At 44.6% G+C, this 27,438-nt stretch overlaps 1 protein-coding gene across 1 annotated transcript in view; it reads right to left on the bottom strand.

The window, feature by feature from the left end:
• The window catches only part of Slc24a3 (solute carrier family 24 member 3), a 488,609-nt gene that overhangs the window by 18,377 nt on the left and 442,794 nt on the right, over window positions 1-27,438 (bottom strand). Inside the window, exons 9-15 of the mRNA XM_052722879.1 lie at window positions 26,044-26,097; window positions 21,089-21,222; window positions 18,845-19,005; window positions 17,615-17,885; window positions 10,172-10,338; window positions 8,415-8,529; window positions 6,798-6,910 (exon numbers count right to left, since the gene is read on the bottom strand). Of these exons, the coding sequence (XP_052578839.1) occupies window positions 6,798-6,910; window positions 8,415-8,529; window positions 10,172-10,338; window positions 17,615-17,885; window positions 18,845-19,005; window positions 21,089-21,222; window positions 26,044-26,097 (1,015 nt within the window). The remainder of the gene's footprint in view (window positions 1-6,797; window positions 6,911-8,414; window positions 8,530-10,171; window positions 10,339-17,614; window positions 17,886-18,844; window positions 19,006-21,088; window positions 21,223-26,043; window positions 26,098-27,438) is intronic.

The following is a 27,438-nucleotide window of genomic DNA, read 5'->3' as shown; positions in this document are numbered from 1 at the left end:
CACCCCTCTGCCCACTGCCACGGCACTACGTGCGTTTGCAAGGATGTCTTTCTGCTTGTGGGATATAACCTCCCTGGGTCTTGGCTCTCTGATCTGCAGAATGGGATCAGAACAGCATTTCACTTAGTGTGAAACGAGGGCCCTCCGTCCAGCTGAGATCACTGGCGTAGTTCCCATTTACCGCATCCTACACCCCCACAACCTGGATTTCCTTCTCTTCTTGAGCATAACCTTTCTCAGCGTCTCTGCATCAGTGGTCTCCTTTTCCTAGTATGCTCCCTCTTTCTCTAGACACCCACCACTTGCACAGCTGGATGCTGAAGAGCACGGGAGTGATGCTTGATTCAGGCTCGGGAGATCACCCCTGACATCGAAGCTGATACCTGCAAGATGACCCTCAGAATGAAAGAACAGAAGCTGCTGGAGGGAAGAAAGAATAGAAGTCCCTGCTCTTTTGTGGATCCCAGGCTTCTAGGCAACACTAAAGATGCAGCTTAGCAGGCCCAAATGCTGCACTGTTATTTTGGCCAAGCATCACTACCCAGAGTATCAGTACAAGCATGTTTCCTGTGTTTGCCACATAATTAAAGTCCACCCTTGTCAAGATGCTCATCTGCTGGTGACGAAGCTATTTCATCTGGGATAGAGCCTAACCTTGAAGCTCATCCCAGGTCTAGGAATGGAGATCTAACTTTTCCTTAGAAACTCAGGATCAACTCCATGAACACAAATACTGTCACACAGCCAGAATGTAGCCAAGCTCTCAGGAGCTATCCCACACAAAGGGACTGTGTGCCAATTCAACCAAAAAGATAAAAGTGGTCGCTATTTCAACAAGGAGAACTTCCTGCCGTGTGTAAATGAAAATCGGTGCTGAGGTGGTGCATTAGCCACTAAACTCAGACTCCAGCAGCCATGGTTCATGGCTGGTGCTGTACAAAAAGGTGGGGATGAGAGCGTGTGCAGCGTGAAGCTGAGTGGGCAGTACATCTATGCTGATAGAGTGTTCTGCCTGTGGGGGTTCTTGGGTAAGACTTAGGCATTTTTTTTTTCATGAGAATTCTTCTCTCATTAAAAGTCTCATTAAAAGTCCTATTACACAGAAAGCAAATTATTTGAGGAAAATAGGTTTAAAAGCAGCACATTAAGCTTGGGCCTACGATCCAAGGCCGGCTTGATGATGGCTCCTCTACTGAGTCAGCTCACAGTTTTTCTGACCTCATTTCTGGCCCATTTACCTTCGCATCCTGTTTCAGGATGAAGGCTTCTCCATCATGAATACAATCGCTGCTGTGGAAGAGAATTTCCAGAATACACACTTCAAAAACTGCACAACCGCAACTTCTAGGTAGTTCTTATGTTGTCAATAGTATCACAAAATTAGCCTATCACACTTCTTTTGAACTTTTAAAATTCAAAGTGAAGTCTCGTTTGCAACAAGAAGTGATGACACACTTAGATAACCTACATACAGAAGAGAATGAATGCAGACCTCAGCCTCCCTCTATACACAAAATGAAATCTTGGTTTTCTTGGGGCTTGTAAACAATGCTGAGTTTCTTTCCAAAGAGAGGTCTTGGGAAAGGCCCTTGGATGTCTGTACTTCTGAAATTAAATGAAGGTCTTTCTTGTACTGCTGTTGAGACTGCTGCATTTAGATACAAAGCAACCTAATGCACCTTCTTCTACAAACTTTCCCTTGTATGCCTGGCTGCTGTTCACAGAGAAGCCTGGCTGGGCTGTTTTCTCCTCTATTAAAGACAGAGGAGATTTTCACCACAGGCCTAGTCACGGTTGTACAGTTCAGCAGAATGGCCAAAGCTACCCAAATTCTGTCATCTTTAGGTGAGTTTGTGCCTCAATTTTTGTTTTTAGGATGTGATCCTGTCACCAGGTATTGAGACTTGGAAAAGGTATGCTTCATAGCTGTGAGAATGTTTCATTTCCTATTCTCTACACCTTTGGGGGAATGTCAGAGGAGAGGGAAGGTGGGCGATGACTAGTGGTGATCTGTGGTAGAAGGCTTGCCTGAGTGAGTTTCAATTTCAGGCCTGATGTCCATGTTTGGTCAAGGAAGACTTCAAGGTTGGTAAAAGGACCTTGTTTATTTCACTCTTGGGATGAACTATACCTGTTTTAGAGATTTCATGATTTTATCTTCCATGCCCACATCCTGTTATCCCAGTAAAAACAAAACAAAACAAAATAAATTTGGCTTTTTTTTGTTTGTTTTATTGGGTATCTGTTTGTTTGTTTTGATTATTTGTTTTGAGAAAGACAGAGATAGAGATAGAGAGGGTGGGAATATGAAGTTGGGTGGGTATCTGGGAGGAGTTGAGAGAGAGGATAACACAATCAACATATATGTATAAAAAATTTTTTAATTAAAAATTAAAAAAATATAAACACATACCCCCAACAAACACAGGATGCTATGGTTTGAAAATAGGTAGCACTCTCCAAAAGTTTGTGTGTTAAGAGGATGGTGCTAATGGGGGTAGTGTGGACCCTTAAGGGTGTGCCCACGGGCAGTCCTTAGGTCACTGAAGGCATGCCCTTGAAGAGGATTGTGAACCAAAAATGAATCTTTTCTCCCTACAAGTTAGTTGTCTCTGTTACTTCATTATAGTAACACAAAGCTGATATATACAATGGATCTTACACCGTAAGGGTTCTGTGTCCTGTTCCTGTCTGTCTCAGCAAGTGAGTTGATGGGGTAAAAATTTCGTAGTCAGGAATTGATTTTTAAGAGTTATTTAGAGCACAATTTCTGTTCCTCTTGTGGCTGCCTGGTTTTTAGCCACTGTCTTCTAGTTCTCAACAGAGGAGACCAGAAGCAGTTGGAATTCAGATAAAAGTCATTTTTTTTTTTTTGGTTTTTCGAGAAAAAAGTCATTTTTTAAAAACTTCTTTATAACTCGGATAAGAGGGGAGAGGGAGAGTGTGAAAGAAACCAGAATAAACGCCGAGCGTTGTAGATCTGGGTAGCTGGTGCTTAGCTGGGCTGAGGGGTCTTTATTGCTTTTCTTGCCAAGGAAAACCAATCACCAGCAGATACTAAATCTTTTCTAGGGATGTCGTCATGTCAACTGCAGCACTTATGTCTGGAGAATAGTAAGTCTCTTCAAGGCCAGAGATTTTTTTTTCTAGTGATGAGAAAAGACTGAATAAGAGGAGCAGAGATTTCATTTCCATGCATCAATCTTTAAAAAAAAAATGTTAGACAGGGAGCAGTGACCTATGTCTTTAATCCCAGCACTCCAGAGGCAGAGACAAGTGGATTTCTATGACTTTGAGGCCAAACTGGTCTACACATTGAGTTCTAGGTTAGCCAGGGCTACATAGTGAGACCCGGCCTTAAAAAAAAATTGGGTCATTGCTTATTTCTAGTGTCAGTTGGAGAGGATACTAAATGATGAACTGCCCAGGCCTTTGGGCCTCACCTGGACCTGAGATGGCCCTCCTATTGATGAAAGGGAAGTGTTTAGTGAACACCAATGAAAATGAATAAGTTCCAGGAGTAGGCTCTGCTATATTCAACACAGGTTTTGTTTTGTTTTGTTTCACTGGTCAAGTAAGTGTCTGCCCTCCATGCTGGGATTTGAGGAAACTGGATTTATGAGGGACAGTGTTTGCTCCTGTGGTTGGTATTTGCAGGTAGCATGAAGCTTTCTTCAAACCTCAGGCATAACATTTGATAAATTAAAATATGAAGGATAAGCTAGGGATTGTGTTGTAGGCTTGTGATTCAGGAATTTAAGAGGCCTAGTCAGGATGATTTTGGGTTCAAAGCCAGCTTGGGTTACATAGTGGGACATTGACTAAAAAAGTCAGGAATTGGAGATGCAGCCCAGTGTAGAGCTCACACCTAGTATGTACAGGGCCCTGGGTTCACTCTCCAGGACTGCAAAAATAAAGGCTAATTATCTAATTAATTAACGTTAAAGTGTAACTTAATTTAAAATGTCATTAAAACCATATCATTATTCTAAACCATCAGATTTCTGTGCAATGCTTATAGACCTCTAAACGTCACAGACTGGTGTACAAAGATGTCCTAGGCTTCACTAATCATGACAGTGAGACTCAAAGCCATGTGAATGTCCCTGAACAGCAGCATGGCCAAGTGCCTTCTGGGAAATCCAGATGTTACAATACCAGGCCACCTTTGAAAATGAAATTTCTAATGAGATTTTAAGCAAAATGTGTTTCATCTAATAAGAAGTAAAAAGGGCAACATATGAAATATCCGCATAGTGGATCTCCGCTGTCTAAAACGCACTAGAAGGAGAAAATAAGCCAAAATGCTAACAATGCTCTTCTCTGGGCTATACTGTGGGTAATTTAAATTTCATCTTCTGGAGCTAAGGTGTCCCATAGGCAGCCCTAAACCCCATGTAGCTGTATAAACTTAAAGTAATTAAAGTGGAATAAAAATGAAAAATTCCCTCTTCATTTACACCAGCCCCACACCAAGTGCCTACATGTCATGTATGGCCAAGGGCTAGTTCATCAGCCAGTGCTGTTACCCAGATCTGCCAGCACTACCGAAAGGTCTGCTGTGATCTCCTCTAAATCACATGCATCGCTTGTCCCAGGAAGAAAAAGTCTGTAAGAAAGTAAAGGTTCAGGCGTCAACAAACCCCAGGAGATGTCTTTAGCATTGGCAAACCTTGCATTTTTTTTTTTTTTTTCGAGACAGGGTTTCTCTGTGTAGCTTTGCGCCTTTCCTGGAACTCACTCTGTAGCCCAGGCTGGCCTCGAACTCACAGAGATCCGCCTGGCTCTGCCTCCCGAGTGCTGGGATTAAAGGCGTGCGCCACCGCCGCCCGGCGCAAACCTTGCATTTTAAGGAACTGACAAGCCAGCCTTAATGACTGAGCTTAAATAAACTTAATACTGTTGTCCCCATTGTAAGAACAAGAGTGATGCTAAGTGGGGAGCTGGGCCCTGGGTCATTCAAAAACCTGCTGGGGGAACCTGCTCCAGGTGGTGGTCATTAGCTTCTACTTGCCTTTCTGGGCACACAGTTAAACAAATGAACAAGACACTTCCTGCAAGTTGGTGGGCAAATGAGATTTATCTGGACAAAGGGATAGGGACAGACCTGACATTAGTCACCTCTGTGCACTGTCTCTTGTACCCTTCCTTTCCCTACACTAGAGAAGGTCTTAGAGCTGGCAGAGCCACACGATGGAATTTGCCACACTCCCAGGGTTTTCTTTTGGAAGTACTCATAGGCGTTGTCAAAGTGGGAACATCTGCTGTGGAATTTTAGTCGGAAATTAGCCGTTGCTGGGTTACCCCGGTGAAGTTCTTGAATTGTCTGCAGTATATTAATAGTACCTAGCAATACTACTCTAACAAATAAAAGAGTAAGTTGACCTTCTGTGCAGCAGGTGTTAACACAGCAGGCCCCACAGGAAGCTTCTGCCAATCCTTGCTCTCGAGATGCTGCTGGTTGATGGTGGTTTTTTTTTTTTTTTTTCTGAGACAGGGTTTCTCTGTGTAGCTTTGCACCTTTCCTGGATCTTGCTCTGTAGACCAGGCTGGCCTTGAACTCACAAAGATCTGCCTGCCTCTGCCTCCCCAGTGCTAGGATTAAAGGCGTGCGCCACCACCGGCCGATGGTGTTTTATTCATGAGCAATAAAGGGGCATGCTAGGCAAGCTTGATGATGTACACCTGGGTGCTAAGACGCGATCATCATAGCTGTTCTTAGAGTAGAAATGTGCCTGCCTGAGCAGTCCTCCATAGATGCTTCAGATTCCAGGGGACTTCCTTGCACAAGACAACTCAGCCATGTCCCCGGAGTTCACTGTCAGAAAGAGAGAAAGCAGGGCCTGTGCAGCCTAGTAGGGAAGGACCTGGAAACCTATACCAGACTCTCTGGACTGCGGATACACTTCATTTTCCCATTGCCCTTTTCTCCATATCCTTTGCTGTAATACATCTTAGCTGGGAGTATAATCTGTTACTAGTTCTTGTCAGCATTTCTGATGGATCTAACTTAAAAGATGTTCATGGGACCCCCAGTCCCATCCATCCCTAATATCTTCCACATAAGATATTCCTCCAGGAATGCAGAGAAAAACAAACACTCAAAAACAAGTATGCCTTCGGATGCTCCCTATGTATCCTACTGGCAACTGCCAATATTTTAGCTTATGCATCGAATGCTTGTGAATGTGGCTGATGCGGGCCAACCATAGGAGCTGACTGACAGCGGTCTGACTCACCAAACTGCAGAATTTAGGAGGGTTATTTGGAATCTGAGACCACCCAATGGATGACACCTGTTTAAGATACTCCACCTAGATGGCCTCTTTCCACCATCGCTTTTTTACATGCAATCAGATCATTAGCTGGAGGTTGCAGCCCACTCTGGTCCACTGACTGGTTCTACATAGCTCATGAAGTAAGATCATCTCTACATCTTCAGACGGTTGAAAAGAAATAAGCACAATGTATGACAGCATGAAAGCCTCGAGCATTCCAATTTCAGTTTCTATCAAGTTCTGCGGCTGCTCTTCTGTTGCATCAGCAGAGTTAGCTGTGACAGAGACCATCTCTCCCTCCACACCAGCCTATACTTAGATCCTGTTTAAGATAGAAAGTTTGCCAACCTCTGTTCTACACATGTGTGACTTTGGAAGACCCGTACTCGAAGAATTTGCTTCCCTTCCAACATCAGTGTTTTCATACCCCCATTACTAGGAGACAAGAGCTCAGTGGCCAAGGCTACTGAAAAAGTCTGTTCAGTAGGAATTTAAGAAGTTATGGAGGAAAGCACTCACGTAGGATCCGTAGTCCACAGCCAGAGTCTGCAGAGCCCAGGGAAGACCAAGCCCAATCAAGATGTCAAACACATTGCTCCCAATGGAATTGGACACAGCCATATCCCCCATCCCTGCAAGGACAAGAGACCATTAATGAGGAAGGGGACCTCAGTAGGCAGCACCCACATGGGACTCTCCTGAGTCTTTGGTCTGGCAGCCTGGTAGTAGTAGTTTTGCTGGACCACATACTTGTTCCTCTCTTAGCCCATCAGTGGTATGAAAAATAACAGATTACCATACAGAGAACCCACATTCTGCTGACTCCTGACTTCACTTCAGATATGATGACAGTGTAAGTGATCAAAAATTCCAGACTTGGTTCCAAGAATACTGGAACTTCTGAGTCACCCTTCTAGAAGAAATAAACCCCACAGCATAAACATGGTCCCACAAGCTTGTCAACACATACATCATAGCACTGTTTTCCACCTGTCCCATCCTGAATTCACTGCTTCTTAATAACCCAGTAACATAAAGATAATGTCATCAGTAGAATTTCCCAAGGAATTGATAGGACACTGTACTAAATTTTGTTGCTGTGGTTGCTTAAAATGAATGCCTTCCCACATCCATCAGGTACAGAAATGAGGGAGGTTGCTGGGAAGGATGTCACTGTCGATAGTGTCTACCTGGTGCTGTGGGATGTTCTGTATGGCAAATGTGTTGCTGATTGGTCAATAAATAAAACACTGATTGGCCATTGGCTAGGCAGGAAGTGTAGGCGGGACAAGGAGGAGAATAAAGCTGGGAAGTGGAAGGCTGAGTGAGAGAGAGAGACACTGCCAGCCGCCATGATGAGAAACAGCTTGTGAAGATGCCAGTAAGCCACGAGCCATGTGGCAAGGTATAGATTAATGGAAATGAATTAATTTAAACTGTAAGAACAGTTAGCAAGAAGCCTGCCACGGCCATACAGTTTGTAACCAATATAAGTCTCTGTGTTTACTTGGTCAGGTCTGAGCTGCTGTGGGACTGGTGGGTGACAGAGATTTGTCCTGACTGTGGGCCAGGCAGGAAAACTTTAGCTACAACCTGGTTATGTAAGCTTTTAGTTTTGAAATGGGAAAGCCCCTGTCATGTGCTGAGAACTGACTGCTGACAACTTGGAGTTGAGTGAGCTTAATTGTGGTGGGTTGTCTGTCTTTTATGAGCCCTGGTTTCCTTATCTATGAAATGGAAGCACAATTGTCCCTCCTCTTGGAGTTGTTGATGAATAAGGTGCCTCACTCAGTCCAGTGCCTCACTCACTCCAGGTTAGCTTCCCCCCCCATATTCACTGTTATTTTATAACTAATGGATGATAATAATGACCAGAAGGGGCTGTGGCTACCTGGGCAAGCATCTGTGTCTTACATGGAGATGTCTTCTGCCTATATTCCTTACTCCTTTGATCTCAGGAAGCCATCTGGCCAACATGGCACTGAGGTTGACATCACCCATCTCTCCTTCTAAGAAGGATCTGCTGCCCGCTTCCTTGCCACATGGGGCAGCCCCCACCAGGCAGAGAATCCTTCCTTCCTTCCTCCCTCCCTCCCTTCCTTCATTCCCTATCTTCACTGTCCCTGGAGATCCCACCTTGTCTGGCCACGATAAGGCTGGCCATGCAGTCGGGCACACTGGTTCCGGCAGCCAGGAAGGTAATTCCCATGATGACATCAGGGATCCCCAAGGTGTATCCGATGATGGTGACCTTGGAGGAAGTAGGAAGAGGCAGTGAGCCAGGAGACATGGTGAGCTACATGCACAGGTTCCCTCTGATCAAGAGTAGAAAAGTCTCCATTTTGGGCCATCTTGGGGGTAGGGGATGGGGCAGCATCTTTTCTGGATTTTAACCCAGGAGGGCGTGAAGATTGTGTGGATGAGACCTGGGCTGCTGGCCTTAGGATGATGCTTTGACAGAACCCAGACTTTTCCATGAAAGGTGAATCTATCATTTGCTCCTTTCTGTTGATACTTGCACATTGGAAAAAACTAGAATTTAAGAAAAAAGACAATATTGAAACAAAACACTTAAAATCAAGTGGCCCAGGGATGTATAAGTAGGTGAATGTGGGCTTGGGAGCAAGGCGGTAAGCAGCATTCTTCCAGGGGTCCTGCCTCCGAGCTCCTGCTGTGAGTTTCCTCCGGACTTCCCTCAAAGATGGGTCCCGCAGGACTGTGGCCTGGCTTGGCTCTTTCATCGTTAGGATACTATGGTCCAGCCTGGGATTCTGGGGGAACTGATGGGCTCTGGAAGCCCAGCCAGGCCCCTGGCTTCTCCTGAAGTTACCACTCACTATCAGGAACTGAATCCAGATTAGTCAGTTCCATGAATAGTGAACTTCAGACCTTGAGGTCAGGGACAGCGAGCCTATCTCCCAAACCTGGATTGAGGAGGACGTGCTGTGGGAGTCTGAGTCACTGAGTGAGAAGCCCCTGGCCACAATTCTTCCCGTTTTAAAACTTCATTTGCCGGTGAGGTTGAGGCCAGGAGTAACTGTGACTTTCTCATGCCAGCTCTACAAGTTTGCTATCACCGCCAAAATAATCTTTCCAGAGTTTTTTTTTTTTTTTTTTGAGCTTTAAGTTGAATTCTCCTGAATTTATATTGCCCTTCTGTCAAACATCCAAGTGAGGTTAATTTGGATTTGCATAATTTGTCACGGCTTTTAATTTCTGCCCAACTCCAATTCTAATGGATTAGGTTTGCTCCCCAGTTAAGGAGTATATAAATGAGCTGTCTGTATTTCTAAAAATGACTCTGGGGCAGAGCTCCTTTGAGGCCCCACAACCTAGCCCAGTCAATGGATCATTATTTTAGCTTGGAAGAGACCCTTGAGCAGTCACCTAATGCAACATGTCCTTCGCCCGTGATTCTGCTGCTGTTACCCCACTACAGCTGGAGAATTACTTCTCCCACTCATGGATGCTGGACTTGGCCACTGGAGTGTGGAGAAGGCGGCAGATCGGTCACCAGTGAGGACCCCAAGAGGCACCTACTGTTTCCACTTTACCCTTCCTGGGATAGCACCAGCCCCAAAGGAAGAGTCAACGAAAGAGTAGATGCGACCCCAGCCTGCTCCCGAATCAAAGGTAGCCATCCTGGAGCAGCAGCAGAGTTGCAGAGGCAGTCACAGCGTAATTAAACCAAGCCAGCCTACAGCTATGTGAGCAGAAGGAACGCTTGTGATTTCAGCCCTCTGAGCAAAGGTGTGGGGCGTTATGTAACTTGCTGCAGCAATAACTGACTGATAGCGTTACCAGGTGTAACTCCAGTTCTTCTTCATCTCTGGTTCAGTATACATTTCGCTCTAAAGAGACCCAGCAATGTACGGGTTCCCTTACACACTCACCATCCACACCATCATGTAGGAGAAGGCTGCGATCCATAGTGTAGAGGAAGCAAATGTCACCATAAACCATTTCTCCCAGTGGGGTTTGTTGCAGTTGGGGACAGTGAAGTACAGGACAAAACTCAGTGGCCAGGTGAATGCCCATTTCACGGTTTCCAGTTTGCCAGCTGCGGGGAGAAACAAAAAAGAAGAAAAGAAAAAAAAAAAGCTTTATTTCTTTGCTCTGGTAGCCTTCATGCTGCTTCTCCCAGAACTAAGTCTTAACATATATCTCTCTTCATAAAAGGCTTAAATGGTGGTCCACCACCTCCCAAGCTGGACACACAAAACCAAACAGAAAAAGAGAGGTCATGTACGGCCCACCTGCTGGTTAGCTCCTGTAAATACCTGAGTCATTCCAGATGATACTGGGGGAGGGGCTCTAAGAAATGGGCCAGGTGGGAAAAGATGAGGAAGGTACTCACAAAAGGGTGGTGTGTGTGTAGGTGTGTCAGTGTGGGGCGCTGGGAAGACCACCAGTTGGCGTCTGTTCTCTACTAATCGGTCCCAAATTGCAGAGCCAGCCAACACAGCGCCACCTAATGGAAGTTCTTAGTGTTGCATCATAAGCTGAAAAGGGTTTGCGAACGAGCATTTGCAGACTTAAAAAGTAAAAGGACAAGATGTCGGATCTGCCAGGGATGCCTGTCTCTACCATCCTGGGTTACCTGAGGACTTTCATACCACAAACACCTAGAAATGCTTGATAGGGTGACTATTCTGCCATGAATTCCTTGTAACCTCAGATTTGACAAACACATTAACTCCAATCCTTTGGTTTTCATTACGGTTCTACTCAACTACAAATTAGCCTTTTGGGGGGGGGCACATAAGCACACGTGTGGTATCCATGTCAACTGAGACACAAAACATCGCCATGTTCCAGATGCTCTCTGTGCCTCTTTCTAGTCAACCCTCACCCTGACTACCACAGATTAGCTTTTGTTCACCCCCATCTTCAAAGGAATTAATCATTGAGTAGCCGTTCCTTTTGCATACCACATGTTTGCTTTTAGACCGATTAAAGTGCCATTGGTTTATTCCTTTGAACTGCCTGGAATATGCTGGTGTTGCTTATCCATTCTCCTGGGGTTGGGCATTGGGTGGTGGCCGGTTGTAGAGCATAATAATGACAGTGCCTATCAATGCCCTTGTGTGGGTCTGCTGGAGAGCACGGCTTTGTTCCGGCTGAAGATTTGGGGTGAAGCTGCCCAAGTCATGAGGTGAGTGTTTACCTTTTTACTAAGGAATTAAAAATAGTTTTCCAAAGTGATTGAACAGTCTCATATCCCCATCAGAGTTAAAGAGGTAATTTCTTACCTCCTTACTGTGAACAGTGCTTAATATGAGGCTCAATACAATTCATTTCATCTCCTCAAACCAATGTGTAGTCTATCTCATATCACCTCTTACTAACTTCTGAATTGTTTTTTCTTTAAACTACATAGAAAAGGTACCTATCGTTGCCGGCAGCAGCTTGCCCTGTCAGATGGGCAGGGTAGCACAATCTATAAGAAGAGTATGGCTTCCTCATCAGACAGTACTGGGGTGCAGGCACCCTCTGTTTAGGAGTTGAGTTGTTGCATCTCTGTGTTGGTTGCTTGTCTGTTTTCAACTTGACACACAAATAGGGCCATGTGAGAATCAGGAACTTCAACTGAGAAAATGCCTCTCTCAGATTAGCTTGCAGGCAAGTCTTTTCTTGTGGGGCACTTTCATGATTAATTACTGATGTGGGAGGGTCCAGCACACTGTGGGCATTGCCACCCTTGGATAGGTAGTCCTGGCCATGGGGAGGGGGGTGTTGGGATAATCTTTTTGTATACTGTGTGAAGATGTCTCTGTTTACCTCACCTGCCTAAGGCACCTTCTGATTGATTTAATAAAGAGCTAAATAGCCAAAAGCTAGGCAGGAGAGGACAGGCAGGACTTCAGGATAGAGATAGGAATTCTGAAAAAGAATCTGAAATGGGGGATTCACCAACCAGTCACACAGAAGTTGGACATACAGTACTGAGAAGAGGTAAAGAGCATTCTATGTGGCAGAATGTAGATTAATATAAATTAGTTAATTTAAGTTATAAGAGCTAGTTAGAAACAAGCCTAAGCTAAGGTCAAGCTTTCATAATTAATAAAAAGTCTCCATGTCATTATTTGGGAGCTGGCGGTCCAAAGAGAGTCCTACTCTAGGGGGGCAAAGAACTGTTTCCCCCTGGCCTCTGCTTTGGTTTCTGCTTCCAGGTTCTTGCCCTGCTTTGGTTCTTGCTTTGGTTTCCTGTAATGATGGACCCTGACTGGGACATGTAAGCCAAATAAACCCGTTCCTCAAGTTGGTTTCGATTAGTGTTTTATCACAGCAATAGAAACCAAACTAGAACAGTTACTCCAAGTCACCAAACCTTACTTTTATTATTTGTAAAGTGTGGATCCAGTAACACTGAGCTCACAGAGTTCTTGGGAGGATTAAAGATGAGATATTAATGAGACAGATGAGGGTCTCACTTTTCCCTGGGGGCACCAGGCAAGTCTTAAACATTGTTAAATATCTGTTAAAATCACTCTTCGTGTCCATGAAACTCTTATTGTAAGCTTTCCTTCAGGGTTCATTTTTCTGTACATAAGTAAATACAGGGAGGGAATGGGGCAAGTCCATCTGTTAACTAGCAGCTCCTGGTCTCTCTGTGCTGTTCTGGCTGCCTTGAGACCTTATGGCAGGTAGCATCAGTTATTCAGACAACCAGACACCTTGAGGAAATCACACAATGGTCACAGCTAATTGCTGCAGCTCCTGAAGATACAGCTGTGATAGGGCTCTTTCAAATAGTTTGCACAGACATTTTGCTATTATAAGCCTCCCTGAACATTAGACGATAATGTAGACATTTCTGCCCAGGCCAGAGGGGGAGCACATAATCTGCAGATCTAGCAAAAGGGGCTGCTGTGACTGGCACAAACACGAACCCTTCTAATTGCATGCAAGTTGGGCCACGGTTGGTGCAAGCACCTTCATCTGCAGGTGAGGTAGGCTGTGATTAGAGCAAACACCGCTGTCCTCTCCTGCTATTTTAACATCAGGCTCGAGGAAAGGCTTCTCTCAAGGGCTCTTTTCTTGCCTACACTCAGTAGCGTGGACTGAGCTGGTAACAGGAAGTGGCAGAGACAACGAGCACCAGTGGCGGGTGCGCTGACAGTGGAGCAGTCAGCAGGCAAAGGCGGTAAGGCAAGAGGCTTCTTAACAGCTAAAGAAGAGGCAGCTGGAGATTCGGAAAGAACGAGGAACATGGCGCACAGTGGGAATAGAGAGATCATAGGACTGAGCCTGGTGAAGGATAAGAAGATGGAAAGAGCCAGAGAAGAGAAACCCAAGGCCCTGGGGGCAGAAGAGTGATTTGTCAAGCCCTTAGGACCAAGAGTCTCAGACAACCAGCCCGGAAAACTGTAACTATGGATGCTGAGAAATCACTAATACTGAGGCCTGCATGAGACTTGCAACACTAGAGGGCGCTCCCTGCAACTGCTTCCACCTGCCTAGTGCTGCAAGCACTAAAGAGATACAAAAGCGTCAAGGACTAGCAGGAGAAAATCTTCTCCAGGCCTAGCCAAGAAGAGCAAAAGGACCCCAGCCGGATGACTGGCAACATTATGACGAGGCTAGTTGTTGGCAACTAGGCTGCTCTAGTCAAAATGCATAAGTCATTCTTGATTCTTCCCTTCTTTCATTCTTAGGCCTAAACTTGACACCTGCCCAGGCTATTTCCTCCACACCAACTCCCTGCAAGGTGGCCTGGCTTCCTAAAGGGACTCCCACATCAGTGCCTACCTTAGCTCCATCTGTTTGCTACTTGCAGGCCAAGGGAGAGAATTTTAAGAAGAAACCTGGTTTAGAAAATACCCCTGCTGTCTACCATCTTTACACCACACCTCCATATCATGACCAATGAAGCTTTGCCTAATTTGACGCTGCCTCCCATTTTCCCTCCTATGACACCATCCACCCACTCTTCAGACTCCCCAAGCATTCTTCTGCCTCAAGTAAGCTAAAAAGTATTAGTGATACTAGTAGTAAAATATTAACAACAATATAATGATTTATAGTATAACCAGAAATGTCAAAAAAAACTTACTTGGTTTTAAGAATCTAAACATAGTCTGCCAGTGAAGACAAAGTCGTATTAAAAATGAGGGTCTTTTCCGATTGGGTGCTACTCATCTCGTTAGATTTAACTTGGGGAAGGTCAAGGGGACAACAAGACCCTAGAGCCCAGCTAGATTGCTCATCAAGAAGACAGTTCTACAGGTTGTTTTGTGATGGGCTTCGAGTGCTGCAGGATTCAGAATAAGGCCAGATCTTTGGGTCCCATGTGAGTCCTTCAGTTGGACACCAAGGCTTTACCTAGCTGGAGCTCTGGGGGAGTCCCCTTGCTGGCATTACATCTGGGAAGGTAGCCACAGAGACAGAGAAAGAAATAGATGAGGTGGATTTAAAATGGACCCGCAATCAAGGGTTACAGAGAAACAAGTGAATAGGACAAGAAATGACCTCAACTTGGATCTCTACTATTCCTCAGAAACTAAAAATGAGAAGGAAGATGAGGTCATGACATGGCACCCAGAGAGCGGGGAGCATGGGGTTGATTAGAGAAAGCTGCACACAGTGTGAGCGGGTGCTCCCAAGGCCCAAGACCCTTCTCAGCTGTTTTGCTTTGGCTCTAAGGACATGAAGCCGTACAGTCACACTGTACATTCTTGTTCCTTAGTAACACCAACCCTAAAGGTAGAAATACAGACAGCAGCATCTGAAATACGACTTTCAACACAAGACAACAGATTTAATTCCTTGAGCAAAGCAAGCAACCCAGAAAGGGTTTTGAAAATGACTCGAAGAGGAGGAATGAAGGAGGTGGTACACGTTTCAGCTAGCTTTAATACCTAATTCTGAGTAGAAGGGCAGATGTTTCCTCTCCTGAGTCAGCAGCATTTCTGGACATTTCTAGATTTTGTTCTATCACCATTTGCTCCAAATAGAGCCCCAAGGGGATATGTTTATTTGCTCACTTAGAGCATATGTGTTGGGTGCCCTCTAAGCCATTTTGTGCCAGGCTAGGACACAGCGTGAATTAGAAAGCACACATTTTTTTTTTTTTCCTGTGGAGGCCATATACTTGCGATGATGCAGCTTCACAGATGTCAGCCATTGACAGGAGGCAAAGTCAGGGTGACAAGTGTCAGGGACCTTTCTAAGGCTGGCTTTGGAGCTCTATTGCTGACTAAGCTTTTAGGAATGCTTAGATCAGGCAGAGAGAAAAAGAAAATGTGCAAGGTTTTAGACCTATAATAAACATTCATTTTTGTTCTGATTGCATAGAAAACAAAAACACACATTTACAATAGAAAAAAAATCCATCTAACAAAATACAACTTAATTTTGGTGGATTTTCTTCCAGTGTGTTGTTTTATGGAAAGGTGTTTACCTACATTCACATATCTTTTTCCAAGTAGTAAGATTTTCTTCACTCAAGAATATATGTATTCTTATGTGTAGGTGTGTAGATACATGCACTATACATATATATATATATATATATATATATAATTCATATGTATTTAATGCATACATAAACTCCATTTGCATCTATAAAGTTATACTAATACAAATGTATATGCACGTGATAGTCTTAGCGACTACTAAGAAACAGTTACAGAGTAATGTATACAGGATGAATTGCTGAAGGATGGTTCAGGTGGGACAGAGCAAGATGGTGTAAGGTTTCAGAATGGAGCTTGATTTCAAACCTATGTACTGCTTCTGTAATTTTCCATTTAATATTTTCAGACCATGGATGGTGGCTGTGGTTGACCACAATTAACCTGGAGTGAGTGAAACTACAGAAAGTGAAACTACAGATTGGCGGTGGTGGAGGGGGGACATACTTTTTTTCTATTGAGATAGTCTACTAACAACTAATAATTTAACTTTAGCAGGTGTACAGAAATCTGGACTGTATTTCTTTATTAGAGTTGTTAAGTGCCCATCAAGGCTCCTGTCTTAGGGAAGGAGGGGGACTCAGGAGCAGTTCTGCTTGGACTTGGACTTATCACCTGCCCCTCCCCCTGGATACAGGGAGAAGCATAGCAAGGCCTTGCACACTCAGGCTGATCACACAATACTTGCTTAGGCAGTCCTCAAGCAAGCTCAGTCAGCCCCAGGGAATTGCACACACTAGTTAATAATTGAATGACTGTGAATGGGAATTGGACCAACACAGGCTTTATGAAACTGGTAGAAACTTCTTGACGGTCTAGCCAAGGACACAGAATTCTTTGGGTTTGGTCCTCATGTTCTGCTAAAGGGTGGGGATGAGAGACATGGTTACAGGAACATTCAGGGGCATGCCCTACAAGCCAAGGTCCTGAAAGCTTTTATATGTCTTGCCTCTCCTCTTCCAGCATGCCAGGGAGAGTCCCTGGCCAGTCTCATGGGCTAAGGTCCCAAGGACTAGCTTTCGCATGGCTCTGTGTCTCCTGTGGATGCTGCTCTGCAGAGAGCAGGATGTGGAAGATACAGGGTCCTGAATAGAGGGAAAGGGGAGGAAGTGAGAACAAAGGAACCAGGGATGCATCTGCCAGAGCCATCGTGGGCAGGGTATTTCCAGCCAGGATGAAACACCAGTGAAGTGCCTCTGCCTGTGGGCACCACACTGTCTTATTGACATGGGTCATGTGCATTTCTACCTTAGAACAAAAGATCCTGCAGCATGTCTAAGAGGCTAAGAGAGGACCTTCATCCACAAAATGCATTTGCTGAAAGTGCTTTCATTTCAACCCCTGCCCACATGTGGTGGTCCACAGAGGCTTCCTAGTGAGACCTTACCCAAGAATCTGAGCTTGCATTACCTAGCAGGGCTGCATAATGAGATGATTTTGCCACGGGCATGTTTACCAGGTGTTTGGAAGGGTCTACACTTGGCTGTATGGTATGCTTTTGATTTGCAAGGGGGAGGTCTTTTGCCTCTCCCCTTGGCATATTATAAAAAGCTTTTTTGAATAAAGCTATGGGTGGCTGGGTATTGACCCAGAGTCCTCTCGAAGCTATCCTGTGTCTCTGTCTTTCTTATTGTCTCCTTCTATTTTTCTATCATTTCTTCATTCCTCTCTTCTCCACCCAAGAACCCTTTGATAGGTGGGAGCAGGTTGGAGCTGGACTTCCACAGACTCCCACACTCACATGCCCTCATCTCTGGACCTTTCACAACAGAGCCCTGCCCACTGCAGACACTTCGTACAAATATGTTTCTGCTTATCAAGAGACTCTTTTGGAAATGAAGAGTAAAAAGCCAAGTGAAGACATCTACCCAAGCATCCCCAGAGATCTCCCTTCCCAAGGCCAGATCAAGGACCTCTTACAGGGGGGGTCGAATGGCGTGTAGGGTCCTTCATCGTCATCGTCATCCTCCTCTTCCTCCTCATCGTTCTCGTTGTTCTCATTGTCTTCGTTCTCATTCTCTGTCTCATTATCAGCCTCAGCAATGATGTCATCCCTCCGGGTCCCATTCACACCCCTGTCTGGGGCACTGCTGGGCCCTGTTCCATTCTCCACAGTGTGTTTAATTGGGATTTTGATGGCCACTTCAGATTCCCCATTGGCATAAGCCCTGCTGTTTATCAGTCTTTGTCTCTGAAAATAGAAAGTGACCTGTCACTGTAGTCAGAGGGATGGAAAACATGGGCAGGTAGGTCTTCCCTAGCAATGACCAGAGGTGCATCCAGAAGACTCCAGAGCCAAGTGTTAGGAATGTCCTCAGAGCAATAACAGATTCAGACAATTTGGCTTTGGGAGGGAAAATTAACCTTTCATGACCCACTGGAACTTTGAAATTCCCTTTGGGAAAATATCTACATCTGGGGTGTGAGTTCTTTGACATCTGTGCACGGTGACATTATCTTTCTTCTCCAGACTGTGGGAAGCCCTTTTCTATATTCAAGAAGCTACAGCACTCTGCTTAGACTAGCCTGTTTGTGAGGTTGCCACTCGAGGGAAGGGAAGGGCAAAGGCCAGGGCCTCTGGCTTGTTTTAAACTATGGTAACTTTTACTTAGCAACTTTGATACAAGCTTACAAGACGGAGGTTTATTTAAATGGAAGAAAACAGGTCCTGGCTGGGGATATAGCTTAGCTGGTAGAGTACTTGTCTAGCAAACATGAGAAGCTGGATATAATCCCTAGTACTCCATAAATTGAGAGTGGTAGCTCGCTTCTGTAGACCCAGCACTCAGAAGTTCAAGATACTCCTTGGCGACATAGTGGGTTTGAGGCTAGCTGGGGCTACGTGAGATCCTGTTTCAAAAAAATTTTTTTGAAAAAAAAAACAAAAACAAAAACAAAACAGTAAGTAGAGGGGACTAGGCTGTGTCCCTCAATACAGTGAGGACGGGGAGAGGACTGGGGCACAGATGGGTCAGTGCTCAAAGATGCTGGGAAAGGGCTGAGGGATAGGCTTCTGTTAAACTCTCAGTCAGGGGCTGCATCTTAAATCAGAAAGCACTATCCCCCTCCCCTTCTTTCCCCTCCCCTCCCCTCCCTTCTCCCCCCTCTCCTCCCTTCCCTTCCCTTTCGTCACTGTGCTTTTCCAGATACCTCATTGATCAACATGCGACTGGCCATGGAGAGCCGGGTCTTGGGAGGAAAGTGGCTTGTGATCATAATTCGAAGGCCAGCCTCAGAGAAAGAGAGCTGGTGTGGGTAGGCCGACAGCAGCTCATCCACCATGATCACTGACGCTTTGCGGTGGAAATTGGCTAGGGAAATGGGAAAGAGAAAATACAATAGCATGGAGTCCAGGAGAGAGGCATTCATCCATTCCTCTTCCCTTTACTTCTTTCCTACCCTACTCTTTCACATCTTTGTCTATTGGTCCGTCCATCCGCCTGTCCATCCATCCATCCATCCACCCACCCATCCACTTACCTCCCCTCCCCTTTCTTCTCCTCCTCTCCCTCCCTCTTTTCATTCCTTCCTCATCACTCCCCCTCTTCTCCTTTCCCATCATCCTCTTCCTCCCTTTTTCATTTTTTCCTTCCTTCTGTCTACTGAAGGTTACAATGATCAAAATTAGGGGTCATACTTAAATCATGGGTCATATTTAATAATTCATTTGAAATGGCTGGAGACTATTGAAACACCACTCATCAATATGGCAAGAATGAACAGAGTAAGAGAATTTCTCCTTGTCACCAAAGAGTTATTTTCCCACCACTAAGATCTGGGTCCCAGGAAAGACCCCAATAACCTTTGGTAACCCATCCTGCCCATGCATGGTAACCCAAATGCACTGGTAAATGCTGTAGAGCTGACTCATGTTCCAGGTGGAGGTCATTGTGTGGCTATGTACACACTCCTGCATGCATCCCATGAGCAGAGTGGACAAGGGGTGAGCTATCCACACACAGAGGACCAGTGTTCAGGAGAAGACTTCAGACAAGCCTTGTACAACATGACAGTCCATTCACGCCTGAGTTCTCTCTCTTTGGAAGAACACTGCACACCCATCATTCATAGGTACATGCCTGTAGCTTCTACTAGGTCTCATTCCTATTTTCCAGGCCATGAAACCATGAAATGATCTGTCATATCATCATCATTAACCCTCTCTGCTATGTGTGTTTGTATGAGTGTAGTGTGTGCATGTGTGGATTCACTTGCCCATGTGGGTGTGGAGGCCAGAGGTTGATGTCAGGATGCTTTCCTCAATTCCCTTTCCACATTATTTTTTTTTTAGAGAGGACCTCTTACTGAATCTGGAGCTTGGAGTTTCAGCTAGACTGGCAGGTCAATAGGTTCCTAGGATCTTCTTGTCTGCATCCCCCAGCACGGGTGTTACAGATGCACACTATGTGTGTGTGCTGGGGAACCAAACTCAGGTCCTCACACTGTAGCAAACACTTTGCCCACCAAGCCATCTCCCCAGGCCCAGCACTAATATTATTTAGCTTCTCCCAAGAGTCCCTTTTATGGTTATAAAGTACTCAGAAGAGAGAAACTAAAGAAAATCCTCATGTGGAATGGTACTAAATAACATCCAAGTCTTCCATTAAACATCCACATAGTCCTTCAGAAAAAGTATATCAAATATCTAATTTCAAAATACAATAAATTATCAAGAGTCTAAAGTTAGAGATATAGTTGAAAATAACCTGTAAAGTTTCTAATTTATTCTTTGTTGTTTCCCTTTATAGTGACCATATGAGACACATTTCAAAGAGAAAATTTAAAAAAAATAAATGAAAAATGAAATACATTCATGGCAAATTTACATGGTATTTTTCTATGTCCCATATAAGCAATGTTATTTATCAGAGAGTACCATGTTGCTTCCCCTAGCATAAAGACAGTTTTGTAAGAGCCTGTCAAGTAGAAGAATTACTTTGAAAACAAAGGTAGTTTTTTTTTCTCTGCTTCTGTAGCTACATTAACCCGAGTTAATGTAGTCTGAAAGAGAATTTGGATATATGTGATAATGATTAGCAATACCTTTCACTATGAAGCATTGTGTTAAGCCTTTCTGCATATTTAACTGACCTACTCATTACAGAAATGATGTCCATCTCTCAGGCTCAGCGAGGTTAGGGAACTTTTCATGGTCACACACTCTTAATCCACTACCTCAAAATCCATGGTCTTCTCTCCTGGTTCTGCTGGCCCCGTGTTCCCATATAACCTTCATAGAACGGGTTCCCTGGGGATTTGAATGGACCCAGGTATGGCAGGAGAGCAGACTCTTCTCTGTTTTCTCAGGGCCAGTTGGAATGCCTGGCTGTTGATGTATGCTCGGCAGACAGACAAACCGCGGCATCCATCCTGGACTCAGGATCTGCTATTTACCTTTCTTAAGTAGCACCACAGTTGCGTCACAGTTGCTGCTGTCATCGATTTCTGCATTGTTGGCCAATCCATTGACCATGTTCCCAGCACCCTTCGTCCTCCTTTCGAAGCACTGATGTATGCACGCGTTGTATCTGAGCAAGCATAAGCAGAGAGAATCTATCAGTGCCTGTGCTCTCCTTTTACTGACTCCACAGCATCCTCTCTGAGATCTTCCCATCTGGATACAGCTGGTGAGGCCCCATGCCTGAACCTCACAGTCTGCATGCTACAGCTGCCTGGTTATCTAGACCGACTTTGGTTTCCCCCAGTCAGAGATTTTTTTTTGCTAGAATCGCTGTTACTGTGTGCCCTCGCTTCAGGTCCAGTTGGTGTGTGGCTTTATGATAACGTTCTGGGCTCCAGTGCTCTGGAGTGATGGTGAGGCAAAACACCAAGCAGTGCTTTAGACATGCTCTAATAGACTAGCATGGAAGGGAAGCAGTATTTGAAGGTTCCTAGAATGGCTTGGGCAGGAAAACGTTCTGGTCCCTTTCCTCTGAAGTTTCCCAGAGGAATTCTCAAAATCCCAATGGCAAAGGCAGAGACAGGGATTCCAGAGCACCTTGGGCCACTATTGCACTTTCTCTCACTCAAAGATCTTAATGCTCCTTGGCTATGGTATTACCTACTGAAGCTGCACCTCCACCCAGCTTGACTTCCAGCCTCCCACTGGAACTCAGGCTGGGCTAGAAGCCTGTTTCATTCTGCCCCTCATTCCTTTTGCTCCAAGACAGGAGGCCCCTTACAGTCTCCTCCTGCTGTATTCTTGTGCCCGGCTTTTCAGTCAGTGCCTCTGTGGGAGCATTAACTGTGGGAACTTCATAACTACCTGGTAGAGATAGGGTGTGGTGTGATGGGAATGGGTGAGGATGCTCTGTGTTTGAACCTTCTCTCCCATGAATCCCTTCCTGAATTCTTTGAAGCCTGTGACTGTTCAATTTTGGCACAAGGGAAAACAGGGAACCAATCAAAAGTGATGGATGAGGGCTCTGAAAAGGGACCAAGACAATCAATCCTAGATTCTCGGGATTCCTAAGTGGGATAGAATCAGAATGCCACTATATTGTAACCTTTGTGAAATAACAGCTCCAGATGTCAAGCATCAATGACCACCACCACCACAGAGAAAAAGGTGACCTAGACGTGCTTCCTGATGGTATAACTCATGTCGACACAGTTCAGCCTGACTCAAATCAAATGTGGGCATACAGGATACACAGAGAGCAAAGGAACTGGCTTTGCTATGTCATGGTATTGGAATGCAGTAACAAATTCCAAACCATGGGCAGCTCTGCAGACTAACTACTAAACTCTGCCTAAGAATAAATTGCAAGGACACACACACACACACACACACACACACACACACACACACAGTCCAGGGTAATGGTTATAGGCAGAAAGCGCTCCAAGGTATGCTTCTCCCAATGATAATAATTTTGAACATCATTCATTTGGATTCTGACTTGAAAAACATTTATGATATTTATGAGACCCAAAGAAAACTGAGAAACAGGACCGATTGACACTTATGGAAGTTGAAATACTGAGTGAGCGTTTGGGATATTGAGGAATTAGCATTCGTGTTAGGTACAATAATGATATGGAGGGAGGAAAACAGAGCCACATGGAGCAAGGTTGGGCTGATGGCTTGGGGGCCGAAGGTGAACACGTGAGGCTTGTCATTCTGTCGACTTTTGCTTATATTCAAAATTCACCTGATAGAAAGGCTTTCTAGGTTCAGTATGACTACCTTTCCCTATGACAGGGAGACAAGCAGTGGCTTAGTGGCTTTTTTTCAAGGTCTCACTGTATATTCTGAGGGTAATCTGGAATGTTCCATATAGAGCACACTACTCTGGGCTTGCAACCCTCCTGCTTCAGAAGTGCTGGAATTAAAACCGACTCCACCACATCTAGCCAGAAGCAGTGTTTGTGCCTTCTTAAGTCAGAAACTATTTTTCCCACAAAGATACCAACTCGCACAAGGGTTTGCTCTCAAAGGATAATAGCTTATTAATGCTTTTAGTGTTTTAATAACAGGATAACAGCACCATGCATGAAGGCTTTTAAAAAATTTAGCATTCAGTGATGGCTTTCTTGAAACCAGATATTACACTGATAACTAACTGGTTGTATTCTGTCCTGATAAAGAACCCACTGAAGTAGAAACTATTATTCATTTTATTTTGCAGAGGAGGAAACCAAGATTAAAATGGCTGAATAATTTAGCCACATTCCCAAGGCTACCCAGTGGCTGGTAAGAGCTGCTCCTAGGGATGAATGGGAAGCGCTTAACTCTTACCTACAAGACCGTATGGCCTCACCTACAAAATTCATCCCAGAGAAGTGACCAGGGTCAATAAAGGTCGGCCTTTGCCAAAGCTGCATGTGCCACGTAGGCTGGAACGTTTCTACCTATCTGGCCAGTCAAAAATGGTTTTTGAATTTTCAAGCAGAATGTTTAAAGTCATTTGAAAGCTATCTACTTAGGAGGCAGCTGAAGAGTCTAATATATGCTGTTGTGATTTTTTTCCCTCCTCCCATGGCTGTGGCTCTGTTTTATATTTTTAATTGAATGTTTTAAATTTTGTGCTTGCACCCTGAGGCTATTTTATTGTGAAGCATGCAATTTTATAAATCAGATTTTATAAAACCCAATGATCAGAGCCTCTGATTGCAGAGAGGGACGGCTAAAGAGCAGAGATTTCAATTTAGAACTTGGGATGGAATTATGCAGAGAATTCTGTGAGAGCAGGAGCTGTTATTCGCCGTTTTATTTGTGTCCTGCTGGTTTGAACATCTGGAATGGTGGGAAAGCTGAGGCCTCAGCAGAAATGAACCTCCCTAGCTGCTCTATGTGGTGTGACTTGGGCTAGAGGTTCGCTTCTTACCTTAATGCCTACATGTCTGACCTGCAACTTGTGGGCTTTATGGTGACCAGGTCAAAGGCTGTAGTGGCTGTAGAAAGCCTGCTAGCAAAATTCCTCAACTCCCCTTTCTTTTAGATCCCATCTATGTTTGAAGACCACCTCATTTTGCAAAGCCTCCATTAAATTCATGATGGTACACGCAACCATCAAAACCAGTATTGGAGAACCCAAATGCTCAGCACAGAAGAAATACTGCAGGGATCATCCCAGGATCAGCTTCTCAAAAAGAAGAGGATTCTTGACCCTAGCAACCCAAACTTAGAGCTTCCAAAACAGTTTTTAAAGAAGGTGAAATAATTAGATAGAGATTGTGGAAGGAAGCAGTGAGAATCTTTGACGACAGCCCCACTGTAGCACTGACTCCAGACAGTTTTGCCATTTGAAGCCAGGAAAAGTAAGATGGCTGTTCCACCTTAAGGCTTTATCTTTGGAGGCCATAAGCTTTGGAAAGACTTTTGGGTCAGCTATGGTCTTACTGGGAGATCAGGGGATTAGTATTTACAGTGGAAGGGAATTAGTTACATGGTGTGTGACTTCTAGCTCCCTCATCCGTTTCTTTGTAGCAATTCCAAGCCAGGATATGGAGGTCCTACTCTAGAAATGTCAAGCCTGATGAGAGGATCCAGATCTGACTACTGGGCAGCTCCTCCAGTAAATGCTGGACGCCATATTGAATAGACAGACAGTGAGCCACTTACGGCACACCCTGGACACCAGTCAGGCCAGCACCTGATTTTGCTGCTTATGTGATGCTTGGCTTTGTCCAAACTGGTTAATTTCTCCTAGCTGGTCTCTCACGCTCTGGTGGTGCAAATTACCTCTTTCCTACATCTCATAAAAAAAAAAAATACTGTGTCCATTCTAGACTGCTGTCTGGCGTATCCAAACTGACAAGTGCCGAGAGTTTTCTAGTCTCCTTCCCCTAGAGGTGTTCTCCGCTGGGGAAATGGAGGGGATGGCTGAGTTAGAGACCACTCCAGGGGAATGGGATCTACAGCTCTGCTCTATTTACAAGCTTCTCATCTCAGCAACACCATATGATGACCTGAAGCAGCCAGTTAAAAAAAAATGTGATTTCATTTTACTTAGAGAACAGCAAGCAGGACTATCATTCTTGATTAAATAAAAAAAAAAAAGTAAGCTGCCTTGACCTTCAGGAGAGGAGAGAGCATGGGAAATTATTGGCTTCTCTATTCTTCCATAGCTGAAGTACAGTCCTGAGCAAGAGCTACCCTCAGTGACTCAAGTCTTATAAATAGGACATGGCAGAGTGATGATGTGCATGTCTGAGCAGGGATTAGAGAAGGCAGGATACCCTGCTCTCTGGAATCACTAGCTCTATAGGGAGCCACTCAAGCAGTCATGTAGTGAGGAACTGAGTCCTTCAGCCAACAGCCAGCATCAGCTTCTCAGCCATGTGAGTGGGCCATCTCCAAGGAAGAGTCAACCAGCCTCAGTCAACTTCATGGCTTCAGCCCTAGTCAAAGTCCAACCTGGAATCTCATGAGAGACTCCGAGTCAGGATCCTCCCAGTGAAGCTGCTCTGGGATTTCTAATTCTCAGATAATACATATTTGTGGTTTTTACACCATTAAGTTCTGGGACAACTTGTTACACGGCAACAGATGACTGATACATCTGGAGTAATGGAAGTCTACATGATTTCAGGCACTTAGTTAGCTCTCATTCCATCTCCCCACACCCAGTACAACTTGTTGGGTTTTTACCTTCATTCTAATAAAAGCTAAAAGCACAGCTGCCAGATCCTAAAGAGAGAGACGGGTTCTTGAATGAAATATGGAAGTGTTGATTTTATCATCAAATATGAGTTGAAGGGTCATTTTTATGATTCCTAATCAAAATGACTCCTCCCGACAGTCACTGAGTGTGTGGTGGTGGACACTGATGACGAGTCAGGCCTTCCCCTCCCCCGACTCCTCTTTCTATATCCTTATACAACACGGCAAGTGTTTTACTTACTTCATGATGATGATGTAGATGAGGTACATCAGCACAAGGACTAGAGATTCCCACCTGCACAAGACAAAGAAGAGTCAGAGAAGGCAAGCCCAGCAGCTAAGTCATGTCAGCCTGTACTGGAGGCATCTGATGTCAATGGCCAGGATGGCAAGGTAGACCAGTTACACGCATTCTTAGTCTATGCCAGTATTTTATGTTGCATGGATCTTTTCTTCTCACCTGAAGAGAAGATGCCTCTCTGCTATTTTCTTACCACAAAAAATGCTATGGAAAGTGACAGACCCTTAAGCATACAAGTGTTTGTATAAATCTGCTGTGGTTTAATTACTCACTGGGGTTGCTCAGATCTAGTTACTAAGAGCAGACACACCAGAGGAACCGATTGGGGACTGGATAGTGGTAGTGGTGTGAGCTGGGGAGGGGTTGGATGCAGAAGAGTGTGGCCAGAAAGAGACAGGAAGAAGAGAGAGACAGAGAGATAAGCAGAGTTAAGGAGAGAGTCATGTAGTGTCAAGGAGAGCAGGACAGAGATCCAGAACCTTCTTGGGTGGGAAGGTGCTAGGAAGAGTAAAACTGAGTGAGAGGGAGCTGGGCATGGTGGACAGTGGATTGTGCCTACAATCCATGAAAGTGCACTACATAGTGAGTTCTAGGTCAGCTTGGGCTACAGAGTGGACCCTGTACCCAAAATCATAAAAATAGAAAACCCAAACCAAAGCAAAAAAGGGTAAGAGGTGAGACATCCACAAGAAAGGAAGGGAAATGTCCTTGCCTCTTAGGATGGGAATCTTTTTCATTTTCCTCATTTAGTAACTTCCAGCTGAAGCTCAGGGGACTTGGTTTTTGGACCCCTGTTTAGCTCCAGGATTAAACTAGTTGAAGGAGCATGTTTGGTTTGGAGAGAAGGGGACTGGGGAGGTCTGAGGAGGACGTTCCAGGTCCCTTAGCCTTTCTTTGATCCCAGAGAAACTGTATGGCCTATTATATAAAAGATATATAGTGATTTGTGCCGTTATGTTTACAAAATGGAAAAGATGGTGGTTTCTGCCTGGGGGAGGGGCTAGGATGCAACAGGATACACCAGAGACACCTATACACTCATGTTTACTGTGGCACATCATAGAAACCAGCTGGCTGCCCACCAGCAGAATAGATAAAGAAATTGTGCTGCATCTACATAAGTATATATATATATATATGTATATATATATGCACGTGTGTGTGTAGATGCATATATATGTGCAAATTATTTAGCCATAAACATGAATATAATTGTGTTCTTTGCAAAAAAAAATGGATGAGAATAAAGGTCATATCAAGAAAAATAAGCCATACTCAAAAAGACAAATATCATGTTTTTTTCTCATACGTGGAATATAGATGAAAAGTAAGACA

The sequence above is a fragment of the Peromyscus californicus genome, unplaced genomic scaffold (assembly GCF_007827085.1).
Source record: "Peromyscus californicus insignis strain IS unplaced genomic scaffold, ASM782708v3 Scaffold_7__1_contigs__length_154581171, whole genome shotgun sequence".
Classification (NCBI taxonomy): domain Eukaryota; kingdom Metazoa; phylum Chordata; class Mammalia; order Rodentia; family Cricetidae; genus Peromyscus; species Peromyscus californicus.
This window is presented reverse-complemented; position numbering and strand designations above follow the sequence as displayed.